This window comes from Arvicola amphibius, chromosome 1 (assembly GCF_903992535.2).
Source record: "Arvicola amphibius chromosome 1, mArvAmp1.2, whole genome shotgun sequence".
Taxonomy (NCBI): Eukaryota; Metazoa; Chordata; class Mammalia; order Rodentia; family Cricetidae; genus Arvicola; species Arvicola amphibius.
Window position 1 is genome coordinate 166,029,819 of NC_052047.1, and position 15,527 is coordinate 166,045,345.

The following is a 15,527-nucleotide window of genomic DNA, read 5'->3' on the forward strand; positions in this document are numbered from 1 at the left end:
GGGAGGGAGGGAGAGGGAGAGGGAGAGGGAGAGGGAGAGGGAGAGGGAGAGGGAGAGGGAGAGAGAGAGAGAGAGAGAGAGAGAGAGAGAGAGAGAGAGAGAGAGAGAGAGAGAGAGAGAGTGGACTGACCATGAGTTGATAATACTGGAAATTGGGAGGTATGATTAATATAATATTCTGCTACACTTACTTTTAAATTCCCATAACAGAACTTTTAAAAAAGGAACTTTTTTTTAGTGATATCTAAAGGGATGAATGTGCCCATATACACATCCTAATGGGTTTCTCTGAGTTTTGTTTGTTTGTTTTTGTTTGTTTCTTTGGTCTCTAAGTAATTCTTCCCCAGCCTTTGGTGCACAGAAAGATTTACAAGTCTCCAATGGGTTTGCAGAACTGCAACTACCCTCGCCAGTAACACATAGCCCCACACAGCCTACCAGTGCCAAAGCTTTCTTCTCCACACAGAGAGCATCGTCCAGAGTCCATCAGATTCGAGAAGAATCTCCATCCAGCAGGGGTCTCATACACAGGGACCTTCATTGATTTAGCCACTCTGAAAAAATGAAATTTGAGGCAACCATCAATTCACATGCCTGGTTTCCTTTATTTTCTCAGCTCCAAAGGAAGTCTTTTGATATATTTGTTCCATAAGTACTTTTCAGAACAATTTGAGTAGTTGTTGGCAGTGTTGATGCTGTAAGGTGCAGAATAAGCAGCATCCTAGTGTTCTCAACTCTGCTTTCTCTATAATACAATAAATACCGAATCAATATAATTCTAATATCAGTGCTCCCATAAATTCTCTTTGTCATTTCGCTAAACGTCTACTAAAGATGCAAGAATCTAAATTAAGATGGCATTTGACCACAAACATTTAGTATTGTTTACAATAAATACTCTATAAATCTGCCTAAACCCTACGAAACAGGAATTCACCTCTAGAAATGATATGTAGTGGACACTCTGTATGTATTCACTGCTCCTGGTGAATTCAGCCTATAACACACACACACACACACACACACACACACACACACAGAGTCTAGATATTTTATGACTGGAATCTTATTCATTCTAAGAATGCTGGTGGCTTCCGGCTCACAAATATGACTCTCTTTCAATAAGAGATGTCTCCACTAAGGCTGGAGAGATGGCTCAGTGGTTAAGAGCACTGGCTGCTCTTCCAGAGATCCTGTGCTCATTCCCAGCAACCACATAGTAGCTTACAGCCATCTATAAAGGGACCTGATGACCTCTTCTGGAATGTAAACATGCATACAGACAGAGCACTCATACCTTCAATAAATAAATAAACAAGCAAATAATCGAATAAATCTTTTTAAATAGATGTCTCAAAGTCAGAGAGTCGCTGCTATGTCAACCCAGTTAGTGTCTGATCCATGTGGAATCATCAAAGGCCTGCCATTTCTCCTCATTTTAGTACAACTCTGAAGCTATTTCAGTTCCAGTGTTGGCTGAGGCCTTTTACGAGTTTTCAGTAGTCAGGTGTCTGTCTGTCTGTCTGATTGTCTTCACTGTCCCGTTCCTAGAACTTGATTATGGCATATTTCCTAATTGCCCACATGTTAAATAAAGCCTGGTCCTCAGCTTAACACTATTAAAGATTATGAAAACCTTTTAGTAACACTCAGTGGGAGGTTTAGAGAATTGGGGACATGCCCTCTCTCAAAAGGACTGCACGATGTTGGTCTCACCTTCTTTCTTTTTCTGACTTCTTATGAGGTGATCAGTTTCCTGAAACACAGGCTCCCATTAATGTGGGCTGCACCACCCTCACCCTAGGCCCAAAGGCAACATGGTCCAGTGGTTATGGAATAAACCTCTAAACCAGAACAAACATCTCTTCTTTCTATGTTGAATGCCACAGGCATTTTGTTACAGTCACGGAAACCTGACTGACAGAGTGTTGATCAGGGAGGCAAACTTGACCTTTAAAGCAGAAAGGAATAGGGCTGGAGAGATGGCTCAGAGGTTAAGAGCACTGACTGCTCTTCCAGAGGTCCTGAGTTCAATTCCCAGCAACCACGTGGTGGCTCACAGCCATCTATAATGAGATCTGGTGCCCTCTTCTGGCATGCAAACATATATGGAAGGAATGTTGTGTACATAATAAATAAATAAATATTAAAAAAGAAAGGAATAAACTCCCTAAAGGCAAATTTCTTTTAGAGCCATTTCCTGGAGAGCCTAGGGTGTGATATTACTCAACAGAGTGTAACATGAGATTGGACAAGACTGATCAATAACCATTTACAATAACTGAAACAAAATAAATCAATGTCCTGGGAGAATGGACAAATAACTTATGATACCGAGAAGGTTAATCTTAGTTGTCTATTTGATTAGGTTAAGAGACACCTAGAAGATTAACGAGGCGTGCCTTTGGGTATTTGTGGGGGTGTTTCCAATGATGATGATGTCGTAAGGGTGTGACACTGACAGATTCACAGTTTGAGTAGAATGCTCAGAGGGAGCAGAACTATGCAGTATGAATCCTAGATGGAATCAGTAGGTCACTTGGGCCACGCCCTTGGGTATCGTATCATTACTTTGTCACCATAAGGTGAGCAATTACTGCCATATATTCCTGCAACCATGATATTCTTCCTCACCTCAGGCCTAAAACAATGGCTCTAGTAACTTGAACCAAAACTTGAAACTATGACCTGAAATAAGTATTGCCTTATTTCCAATTACCTTCTCTGGTATTTTGTCATGATAATGAAAAGCTTACTAACAAGGATGTATAGATGTCATTAAACAAACGATTTTGTTAGGCACCACCCTGAATGAATGGAGCACATAAAGAAATGTGTGTAGTATTGTAATATTTAGATGCTTAGACGTTCATTCAGCTCAAAGGTTTTAGCTTATCTTCTTTTTGACATCTTAAGAAGAAAAATATACAATTGCACTTATACCCTGGGAAAAACAACGGAAGAGCCTTTCCACAAACTTTAGAACAAAGGAGAATGTTCCAAGCTGCTAATTTCATCGTCAAGAGCTGAAGAAAGAATAAATCACACAGAAGCCCAGTGGAGCAGATAGGAAAACGTGGGTCATAGTTAACCTAACAAACGTAAACTCACGAGAGTGGCAAATAGAATGTACAAAACAGGGAGAAGGTGCTGATGAGAGAGAGCGGGGAGCAGGCGTGAGGACACATAATCTTTGTCCGAAATACTCTTGTGGGTTCAAAGCCAACTTGGCAGAACTGAAGGGAGGGGAAAGGATTTCCCCAGGTCCCACCCTCCCCAATTAATCACTGTCAGGAGGGCACCAGGCTGTGACTGCCCGCTGGATTGTAAAGAACCAGATACTTTTATAACCATGAGCCACGGTTGCAGCTATGCGAGCTGAGATAAGATGGGTAATTAAATTCCAGGACCCTGTGTGTATAAACTGATTGTGCCCTGGGGTCGGAAAGGAATTCCCGCTCCTACCCTGAACTTGGGAATCATCCCAAGCACAGCAGAGGACTCTATGGGTTAGACCTCCTGCTGGCAGGAAGCCTCCCATGGCTACAGTCCCCTAATACAAAAGCTGAAAGTGAAGCAGCCGCTCCCCCAGCCCTGCCACCATGTGCCAGGAGCAAATGGCAAGCTCTGCCAAGGAAGGAGAGAGTATGACCGTTAGGACTGTGGAGGCTGCAACCCTTCTGCCAGGGAGAATAAGCCCTGGTGGCTAACGGAACATCTGCATTAAGCCCTCTCCTCAGCTGAGGTTTGCAGACCTCCACAAAAGGGGCTTCTAGTTGGGCAAGGTCTTAGTCTCATTTTGCAAGAGCTTCCCCCTCACTCCCCTTTGTATTCTGCACTCTTAAAGCTCTTCTCTGTTTCCCAAAGATGCCCCTGCCTGCCTTCTGTTATTGCTGTATACCGTTAGTCCTTCCATGCCATTCATTTAACTCAGATTAGGCCTCTGTTTCCAATTTCTGTCTAAATCTATCTTAAATGATCTGCCATCAGAAAGACTGTCTAGGTACATTTTGTCATGCTAAGAACAAAATACCTGAGACTGCATGATTTATAGAGAACAGAAAGTTATTTCTTAGAGTTCCGGAGGCTGGGGATGTCCCAGAATGCAGTGCCCATATTTGGCCTAGTGAGGGACTTCTTGTTATGTCCTCACAAAGCAAACTATGGGAAAGCAACCTTGCCACCTGCTCCATGAAGCTCCATATAGTTCTTTCATAAGAACTATAAATTCATTAACAAGGAAGGAAGGAACCCTGCTGACCTGATCATCTCTTCAAAGCACCCTCCCCCCTTTTAAATCCTTTCAACACCTGGGCTCTGGAGGGGATTAACTTTCAACATGAATTATGGAAGGGATCTAAGTTTCTCCAGCACATTAAGTTGGTTGTATAAAGCCTACAGCAAGAAAGTTTTAACATATTTAAAGGTGACAAGATCTGGGTCCCTTTGCCTATATCCAAATGTCTCCTTTATATTCTGTGTTCTGAACCCTCGGCCCTCCTTTAAAAGCCTTCACCCTCCAGTCTGGGAGAAGATACCCGCACATCACACAGACCCAATAACATTCTCACGCGCTTCCCATATTTTAAATTCCTATGAATCACTTTTAAAAATTAAAAGTCCACAAAGAAAGAAAAGCAAAATGTAGCAAGCACACACTTTATACAAGATAATACCCAAAGGACCAATTAGCATATGAAAAATACTTGGAACTGGACGCTAAAACCACAGTGAAGTATCACGCTGCCCACAATCCTGTAGGAAAAGAACGGAACTGCCAGTGCTGGAGAAGATATGGAATCACAGCACGGAAGAATACAGAATCATACTGACTGCAGTATATTTATTCAGAACAGTACAGTGCCATACCATAGGACAGCAAAAAATGAGAAAACCAGCACAATGTAGAATAACGTAAGCAGTGATTGGTATCCTGGAGCAAAGAAGCCAGACAGAGGGATGCTGCAGAATTCCACTCAGACGCCGTGCAAACTAGGAGAGAGGAATCACTGGTGGCAGCAATCAGGGTGCTGGTTATCTGGAGATGGATGGAGAAGAGTGATGGGCAGGCTTACTTCTTCATAGCAGAGGCTGCTGCACGTGCGCATTTAGTACGTGAAAATTGCTTAGGCTATGGACTCTTATGCACTGAGCACATTATGCTTCATGAATATTAATAGTTTATTTTATATTAATAGTTTATTTTAAAGCTAGGCCTGGTGGCACAGCGCTCAAGAGGATGAAATAGGAGGACCAGGAATTTGGAACCATCCTGACTTCAAAGAGTAAGGTACTATGGGGATGAGAGGGGGACCACAACTATTTCACTATTTTTAAAGGTTTATTTGTATGAAAAATCCCTCCGGAGTCTTTAAGATTAAATGCATGTTTGAATTAGCCGGATTTTCATGCTCCTAGGAAAGAAGCGAGCCCCCATGTGTTGGTAATGTCCAGCAGACAAGGGGCAGTCTTCAGGTTAGCTCTCTAGCATCTTTACAGGTTTGTGTTCCCTCACAGGGCCCTTTGATGTCTGGCTCTGCTGTCTGGGGATGCTCTCTAATAAAAGGCTGATATGAGCTTGTACTTTAAAATCCCCTTTAAACGAAGCCTGCCCAGATCATAAATATGAATGAGGTGGAGTTCATCTAAAGCTGGCTTCCTAACAGCGGTCTCCCCCGACTTTCCTTCTTTCTTCTTCCAGTGATAAATCTTAAATTCAGGACCTTGCACACAGCAGGCAAGAACTCCAGCACTGAGCTACACTCCCAAACCTTCTCATAGTAATCTTAAGTCTATTCTTAAACTGTTTTTGTTTTGATGGAACGACCTACACTCGCAGTTAAAACAGACACAAAACATTGAGTGACACACTAGCATGACTGCTTTTTTGTTTTGTTTTGTTTGTTTTTTTGCCAAGCATATATAAACTTGAGCAGTGTTGTGTGACATGGGGCCCATCCCATCTCAGCATTGTCTAAACCTCAAGCCCCACATGTGAAACAGCACCTTTCTGCTTGTCTTCTCAGATAGGCTGTAAGGATCAGATGAGGCAGGGCCCAAATGGAAAGAAAACCCTCTTGCAGCCGTAGAAAGGCCTCCTGAGAAACAACACTATCTATCCCTTCTCAGTATGGGATCTTCAGTGAGCCCAAAGGAAGCAGGCTTATCGCCTGAGAATATTTAAAAGGCAAAGATTAAGATAACCACGTGTCCCTTGTTCCTCTGACTTGTAGGTGTCGGCCAACTATAAAGCGAAGGAGAATTCCCAGCCCAGGAGCCTTTGATGCCTTCACACTTCTGCATATTCATTTCACGGCTGTCTGTGCCGGGAGAGAAAGTAGAGGACCCTTCCCTGTCACATTGTCAAGTGTCTGACAACATAAGGCACACAGATTTCTGAAGATCCTGACTTAACTTGAAAGAGAAAAATAATCTTGGCTGCAGAAAGCTGACCTAAGAGCCAAGGAAATAAGTGTGCAGATCTGAAACCACCTTGACTATGAAGAGAGCAGGCTGCCTCTGTGCAGGCGACCGAGTTCGTGTTCGCAGCCCAGTGCCAGAGCACTTTGGTGTAACCACCTGGCTCTGATTATCTTCACATAACAATTTGAAAAATTCCCCAGGAGCTGAAATCAAGCAAACTTAAACTCTGAGTTCTCCAACCAAGCAAGGGGTGACCACGAGACAGTTGTCCTGAGTCCTTCAGACTTCTGTATTCTAAGAATACAGAAAAAAAATGTATCATCTTATTTGGTTTCATATTGCTTTCTTTTCTGATTTACAGGGACTTCTGATTGAAGCTATAAAAAGCATGTTGAGAGCCGGGCAATCCTGGACACCGGTTTAATCCCCAGCACTCAGGAGGCAGAGGCAGGCGAATCTCTATGAGTTTGAGGCCAGCCTGGTCTACAAAGAGAGTTCCAGGACAGCTAGTACTGTTACACAGAGAAACCCTATCTCAAACAACAAAATAACAACAAGCAAGCAAACAAACAAACAAAAAGCATATTTAATGCCTTCAGGAGACTTAGAACCAGTTCATTTGCTTCTAGAGTCCAAAAGTATTGAGAACTGACAAAGACAGCCCTGACCCAGGAGGAAAAATATTTCAGTACAATAAAACCTCCCAGGTTTGTAGAAAGCTCGCTTTTCTCCTCTTCCGGAGTCTATTAGCATCTTTTCCTAAATGGTACCCTAGAGATCTATGGAGCTGACATTGTAAGGGGGTGGGGAGCAGAGACACCTAGGCGCTGGGTAAGATGAACACAAAGAGATTGTACACAGGTGCTCGCTCTAAGGAAAGAACAGAGACCAGAGAAAATTAGCATCTGTATAAGGCTGTGCCGCCAACCTGAGGGCAGCGTGGTCCTTGGGGGGCAGCAGTCACTGAAATGTCACGGCTGCTCAGTTTTCCCAAAGCAAACATCTGCGCCTGATTCTCACGGTTCATACTGGGCTCAGCTTCAGTGGGGCCACAGAGACCTGAATGTCTGTCCCCCACGGGCTATGAACCCACCTCTTACCTAAACCCGTCCATGTGAAGCCTCGTTTGACAGAACAGCATCTACAGTTGATGCCCAAGGATGAATACAGAAAGACTTTGAGTGGACACGGGGAAAATCTGTGTCTATTTAAACATAAAGGAAAAGTGATTGATTTAGTTGCTTTAAAAATTACAAAATGTTTCCATTTCTGCTGAAGGTACCTGAAAAGAGGGTAAGCTGGAGATTTAGAAAAATACTTGCAATGCTCACTGAAGGATTCAGCAACCTCAGTAAAATCCTGTAAATCAGTAAGAACGGCTGAAACAACCAGTGCAGTTCACAGGAAAAAGACTGACTGGCCAATCTGAAAACATACAGTAAATCGTAGGACAATGGTCAGAAAACATTTCACAACCATGAAGAAAATAGCAAAATAGAGGGGCGGGGGAGAGAGGGGGGATGGAGGGGATGGAGATGAGGAGGAGAAAGAAAGCTAAGGAGAGAGAGTGAGAGAGAGAAGTGGGAGGAAAGAATGGAGAGAGAAGAGGGGAAGGAGGAAAACAGACTCCAAACACTGTCAGCGGGAGTATACAGCTATTTGAGAGTTTTTACTAGAATTGATCATGTTCTATCCTCCAGCAAGCCCACCACTAGGTAACTCTCCAGAGAAACTTAAAGGCGTGTGTCTATTCCAGCACTTTCCTGCTAGAGAAACAAAGCCAAGTCCCAGGCAACCTTACTACCCATCAAACAGGAACTCGACAAACGACATCTTACTCATGCCAGAGCTCATAGATGGTGTGACTCAAGGGCACTCAAGTTCACAGGGCTAAAGACTTCAGAGAAGAAATTGCACCATCTGTTTCTTAGCCTCACCACAGACTTTTATCTTCCAATTACTGCCTCCCCTCAACAGCCCTAGCAGAGAGCCTAGCGGGATAGCACCCCAACTCTCTAGTAAAGGGTTTTATGTATTTGCAACGTTGAAGAATTATTTTTTTAAAAGAACTATTTAACTACAGAAAGAGATCCAGCATCCTCTGGCTGAACATCCTCTGGCTCCGTTTGGCAGCCAGGGCCTCCCAGTGCCACCATAGCCACACGGGAACTTGGAATTTACCCGTCCCATGGCTGTGTCTCTCTGGTCGGAAGGCAGGTCCAAGCATGCTAGATGTGGCCAGCTGTAGGTAGTTAGGCTGGGTGTTTCCTGAGAGTCCTCGTGCTTTTTACTTGCATGGATGGAACACAAGCCTCTTCCTACTTTAAATCAAAAGGCTTTTTGTTTTTGTTTTTCCTGTGTACTTGTACTAGAATCAAGCAGTTCCCTCCTTTCCTCCTGTCCATCAGACCAATGCCCTTATGAAAGAAACGCACCGTGTCTGTATCCGGTCCCAAACAGCTCTCTGTCAGGGTCCTGCTCCTTATACACGAAGACCCAAAACCCTTAAGGGCCCAAACACTCCAATTTTTATAAGTTGGTTCCCTGAGCAGGGCCATATGCTGACCTTCAGGGCCCCAAACCTTCAGGGTCCCAGCAGGTCCCTCCGGGAGTGAGAAGCAGCTGCCATGCCAAGTTTGGAAGGCCAAGGACTGAACAATACTTCCTACCTGAATATTCTCTCCACCACATGACTCTGACCTGTGTCCTATCAGGTGGCTCAAGTCACTGTTTCTCTTGAAGCCAGACCAAGTTACCAGTCCACCATCTCCACGTGGGCTCTGGGAAAATAAACACCCATCAAGGGACTGTTTGAGGCTGGGCCTACCTTTCATGGTTTCTTCTGTCTCTCGGGATTGGGCTCAGTTTGGCCAGCAAGGATCAGAACAGGTCAGCCCACATTAGTTCTGCTCTAATATTATCTTTAAAAAAGACTTTGTGTAACGAGTCAGCATGATAAGGAAAAGCAACTGATGAAAAAGCCAACAACTTTTTGTGAGAAATCGAGCTGGACACTAAAAAGGACTGTGGCATGGGCAAAAGAGCAAGCAAACACGGCGTGCTCTGTCACGTCCAAATGCCTTGGCTAGGATAGGCAGGACCCCAGTCCTCTTCCAACTCCACCCCTTCCTGGTTTTATGAACTTGGCTAAGACATTTGTACTCCGTAAACTCAACTTTTCTACCTGTGAAACAGAATAACAAGCGGTCCCTCACTGAGAGGGGACTGGGTGGAGAGATTCCTGGGAAGTCCTGGATCCTGGGACCGTTAGCTAGAGTGAAGAGCTCCCCTGCCCCCCCCCCCCCCGCCCGCCACTTCTGACCCCAGACTCTCTCCTCTGACGTAGAAAACTGCCTTTCTGATGGGGCCTCCTTCAATCCTGCAGCTTCAGATTCTTGTACGTGTCTTTTATGCTGTGTCTTGATGCAGGTCCCATCAGGAAGAGAGGAGACACTCCATTTGAGATATTAAGAGTTGGTACAGGAACTGCCCACACAGGCATGCAAGGTGAGGAAAAGCACAGTGGAGAGCCCAACCCCCCCACCCCCACCCCCGGGCAGGTACCAGATAAGCTAGATCCTCTCATCCAAATAGCTATAACTGGAATCCAAAGGTTCTGCCTGGCACAGGCCAGGACCTTCCGAAAAGCATGTGGCCAGCTCATGGAAACCTGTCGGGAGAGATATAAATGCCTGGCCACTTTCTCTTTTGCCAGAACTCCTTAAAAGACAAACATGAAGAGATACACAGAATGAGACGAGAAGTCCAGAGTAGATCTAAGCCATAGTGGACAACTCAAAATTTGGACACAAAATTCGGCTGAAAATGTTCACAATCACACTGCTTTCATGCGCAGTGTGTCTGTCGGTTTACCAAAACCAGAACTGTAGTTCGGTGTGAAACAGCCCAGGAGTCTGCAGAAGCCTTTCTCCCTGTAGAGAGCAAGGACGACTCATCTCACTGCACTGCTTAGAGGAACAGCATACCCTTCTCACAGACCTCTGGGGTTGACAGTTTTGTTCAGCGCATGTTGGAAACCACTGGCTCAAATGAACGCAGCAACCTGTTGTATGGATACGACACGGGTGTGGTCCAGAGGCCCCGTTCTGTGGCTATGACACGGGTGTGGTTCAGAGGCCCAGTTCTATGGATATTCACAGATGTGGTTCAAAGGTTTCTACTTCCGCTGAACACTTGCAAGGACCAAGAAGAAAGAACGTGTCAAATTCTGTTCATTCACCTCAGAGATCAGATCGTGAGCAATTTGCTTTTTCCAAAGAGGCTTAGAAGAAAAGGTTGAAGAGAATTCCAGGGAGTAGCAAGCCTACCCACTTTAATCCTGACTTGTAAAATACTCTGAGCTCAGCAGAGAAAACAGACAACAGGAGAGTCTACCCTCGGCCAAGCCAGTGGGGATACCCATGGCCAACACATGTGATGGCAAGGCTCTCTAGTATGAGTGACCTGATCAGTCTAGCCCTGAGCTGAAATCCCTAAGGAGTTGGGGGTAGGGTGAGGATGGAGGTTGGCAAAGCAGCTGCTCACAGACAGGGCGACTGTGCCAGCTACAACTGAGACAGATACTCTCTGTGGGCCTAGCTGTCGCTAAGGGACAGAAACCAAAATAGGTTGGCAAGAATACAGAGTTCCTGACATTAATGGGAGAAGCAGATGCTCCCAGGAAAATAAGTAGGCCATCCACTGTCCCATGGTTCCTCTCTGGGGACCTCGTGGGAGAGTTTGTATTGGTGAGGTTTCATTCCAGGTGGAGCCCCTTGGGAGCTTAGGAAAAACTCCAGAACAGGGCAAGAGCAGAGAGATTTTACTTCAAGGACTTACTGCCAGGAAGCAAGCCAGCCTGCAGGTGAAAAAGCATGTAGAAATATCAGGGCCTCTGACTTTGAGAGCTCTCTTCGAATCAAGATCCCTCACCTAGAGGAGAGGTGGAAATGGCAGAACAGGGCAGTACCCCAGCAGGCCAGATCAAGGGCCTAGACAGTGCCTTCAAATGCCTGTTACAGCTTCAATATTGGTGCTCAACAGGCCTATGCACTGAAGGCTTGGTTTGCAGCCCACACCCTACTGGGCAGTGGTGGAGTCTTTAAGGGCCTGGGAGAAAAAAATTAGGTTATTAGGGAGTATTGAGACCTTGGACTCTCCTTCTCCCCGAGCCCAGGTCCCCCAATCTTGCTTTCCAACTACCATGAAGTGACCAGGACACCTCCACTATGCAACGCAATCATGATGCACTATGGCCACTACAGGCCTAAAGCAGGGAGGCCAATTGACCATATGTACTAAAACCTCAGAAACAAAGTGGTCCTCCCCACATCTCAGGCATGCATTATAGTGAAGGATGAATAGCATCTTTCTTCCAAACCTCATTTCCAACTATCCAAGTGGACTGCGCTGAGTTCCTTAGACCAGAACACATGAAAATCGTCTGCTAAAACTTCACGATAGTTAGCAACCAAATGTAGGGGACTATCCATGTGACTCTCTCTTTGCTCTGTGGTGCCCTTATAAAGGGTGCATCTGACAGCCCTGCATGCAGCAGCTCTTCACTGGCTCACCCAAGTTCAGGCAGGGTACATATGACCTTTGCAGTCCCTTCAGGACATATCTGAAGTAGAAAGGGGATCATACACTCCCAAGACGGTCACATCGCTGAAGGTATCCCTCAATGTATTTCGCTATTTTCAAAACCATTAAGGATAAAGCATTTCATTTTCCTGCAACCCTGTGGCCGGTTCAATAGTATTGCATTATGAGAAACTCTGTGAATATGTCTTTAAGTGTGTGTGCTTGTGCGTGTGCGTGTGGGGGGGGGGGAGAGAAGCCCCACCCAATTTCAAACATTAAAACAAATCCACATTTCACATACAAATCTTTACTTTTTGCTCCAAAAGCATCTTGAAAGGATTTCTGCAATTCTGCATTTGAAATGATGAACCTCCAAGTCACTCATCTAATTAACTATTGGCAATGATCTCTCATCCCTTGTGCACACTCAAGAATCCTTTCAGAATGAGAAAATACAGCCTATAAATTATTTTCAAGTGTTATAATGAGCTCTTGAGTACTAAATTTAATAATAAAGTGACATGTTACATTTTTCACATATTCAGTTAGGCAGCTAATCATGGGAGAGTTGCCGTTTCTTCATTTTGGAGCTCATAGTGGGATTTATTTAGGTCACTTACAGGCGTATGGATAGCAAAAGCCTGAGGCAAGAGACTAAATATGGCAATGAGAAATAAATAAATGGCCCTGGTGTATGTAAGCATGTGCACAGGTGGGTAGTCGTATGTGGGGCAACAGAGAAAGGTGTAGTGACTCTCCTCAGAACCTTGGGCTATCACCTCTGTGGCCAAGCTGTAAGGACAAGGCTGTGTCCTGCCCCCACCACAGTCTACAATAGCATACATTATACTTGCTTCAGAAGATCCTAAAAACTTACTTCTGATCACTGCATTCCACAGTCTGCTCAGTCTCTGCTAACATCCAGTGTGATTAAAGATGCCCCATTAGGAATACTAGACCCATGTGCAAGCATCCCCAGAACTTCAGCCTACTGCTGAAATACTGACCACATTTCTTGAAAAGTTCAAAATATTTGAAACAAAAGGCAGCCAGTCTCATGAGGTAGAAAGATTTTTCAGTGGGTGCAAATGCTTTCTGTATAAAAAAAAGAACCGAATTCAAGTCCCCAGTACCCACAAGTCAGCTTGATGGCTGCCAGCACAGCCCCAGGCTTCTTGAGAAACCCTGCCTCAAAGGAATAAGGCAGGGACTAAGAAGGCAAGATGACCAATATCCTCTTCTGGCATCCGCATGCGTATGCGTGGTGTGCATGCATACATGTGCACACACACATAATCATACACACACATACACACATACACACCACACACAAACACACACATACATACTCATATTACACACAAACACACCTCTAAAATAAGCAAGCAAAGTTAAACAAATGGAATGAAAAACACTGTCGATTCCTTATGATGGTTCATGCGGACAGTTAACTTGACAGAATCACCTGGGAACATACTTCTGGCATGTCTGTAAGGGCTTTTCTAGAGTGGGTTAATAGAGGTGGAAAGACCCACCCTCATTGTAGGCAGCACCACCCCTGGGCTGGGGGCCCAGACTGAATGAAAATGAGACAATGAACTGAGCATCAGCGTTCATCTCTCTCTGCTTCCTGATAGTAGATGTGGTGTGACCAGATGCCTCCTGCCCCTGCAGCCAATACTTCCCCACCATGATGGACTGGACCTTCCAACTGTGACCCAACAGAATTCTTTGCTTCTTGCAGCTTCTTTTGCCCAGTACTTTGACACAGTAACCCAAGCAACTAATTGATTTGTAACAGATTGTCCAGAGGAATGAAATAGGACAATTAGCTTTAGTTCCAATAATGAAAGCAAATGTGTATATCCAAGCCAAACAAGACAGGAGGCTGACATCACACAATGTAACTGGTTTTAAACTTTAAGGCAAACATGCATGTATAGTGTCCCAGATGGTGGCCTTCTAGGTCCAGCCCAGGACACCAGCAAAGACAAGGTTTCCTTCACCATTGTCAGGTTGGAAAACACTCTTAGCCAGTGGGGTGGGTGGGTGGGTGGAGGTGGGGGGTGGGTAGTTGGGGGATGGGGGTGGAGGTGGGAGTGGGAGGGTGGGGGTGCGCTTAACCACTTGGCTTCTTAGATCCTTCACACACTTTCTAGAGTTATCCAAGAAGCTCTTTTAAAATGTAAATGTCAAAGCCTCTCTTCTGAATAATTCTGAATTACTTAGCTTTTTTAGATCCCAGGAGTCTATACTTCTATCAGGTAGCACTTCTTATGCTTAGAGATTCTTCTAGAACAGGTGTAAACCCTGAGTTAAGGAAAATGATTGTCTTTTGCTTCTCTAGAGGTAGACAGTATATACAGTGTGCACACACTAGACAAAGGGGTAGACAGTAAAGACAGTGTGCACACACTAGACAAAGGGGTAGACAGTATATACAGTGTGCACACACTAGACAAAGGGGTAGACAGTATAGACAGTGTGCACACACTAGACAAAGGGGTAGACAGTATAGACAGTGTGCACACACTAGACAAAGGGGTAGATAGTATAGACGGTACGGACACACTAGACAAAGGGATGATTCACATACCAGCATGAGATTTTAATCTCACTACTCAGAAAAACAGAGAGTTGAAAACGTATGAGCAGTTTATTTATGAAATTTTCTTTTAATGTTTTCATGGTTGGCCATAGATAACTGAAACTACGCCCTCCACACAAATGACAGTGACTGAGTAACCTATGGAAAAGAACGTATCTATTCCCACTTACAAACGGCGCAATGCACGTTACAAACAGGGCAATAAGCCATCAGGCAATATTAGCTGGCTAGGAGTTCAGACACAGGTACTGCCCAGAAAGCCTACCATGGGATAACCAGGCCTGTGCATATGAAGAGTTGGATTCAACATCTATGCCCATGAAAGGGGCTGGGTTTCCTTCTTTGCTGACTTCCCATGCGCTGACTGGGCTTCTTAGTTACCAAAGCCTGGTCACAAATTCTGACACCCCCCCCCCCCATTTCATGCGTCTGTGGTCTCCAATGTGCCTCTGTGTGCTGAAGCCAGGATGAGTCATGGCTGTGATACGCAGACACTATTCCACAAACGCAAGTAAGGCTTTTATAGGGGAAAGAGGTACTCTTGACAGAATCAGAGGAAAGCGTCCACACTTGGATGACAGCCCACTAAGATCTGACAGGAGGGCGTGTAAGACATGACTGTGTGGGCTCAGGATTGGCCCCCACCCTATCCTCACCAGCCATGGAACTGCACCCCATTGCTTCCCAAAATGCTGCACAGGAGTCCCAGGGTTGTGATAGGAGAGCCCCAGCAGGGGATACCCTCCCTGTGTCTGTAAGTGATGGAAAGAGTGTCCTCCCTGGCAAAACACAACCTCACCTGGATCTTCAAGGCCCCAAGCCTTGCCCTTCTAGGACCTGGTGATGCCACCTTCCTCATTTCAGCCAGCTGATTCCTAACTACGCTTTGACTCTGCCTTCTGGGACACTCCTT

At 45.0% G+C, this 15,527-nt stretch overlaps 1 protein-coding gene across 1 annotated transcript in view; it reads right to left on the reverse strand.

Annotated features, from left to right (window-relative positions):
• Pgm5 (phosphoglucomutase 5) overlaps positions 1–15,527 on the reverse strand; it is a 159,980-nt gene that overhangs the window by 64,254 nt on the left and 80,199 nt on the right. Inside the window, exon 7 of the mRNA XM_038331263.1 lies at positions 439–554. Coding sequence (XP_038187191.1) covers positions 439–554 — 116 coding nt within the window. The remainder of the gene's footprint in view (positions 1–438; positions 555–15,527) is intronic.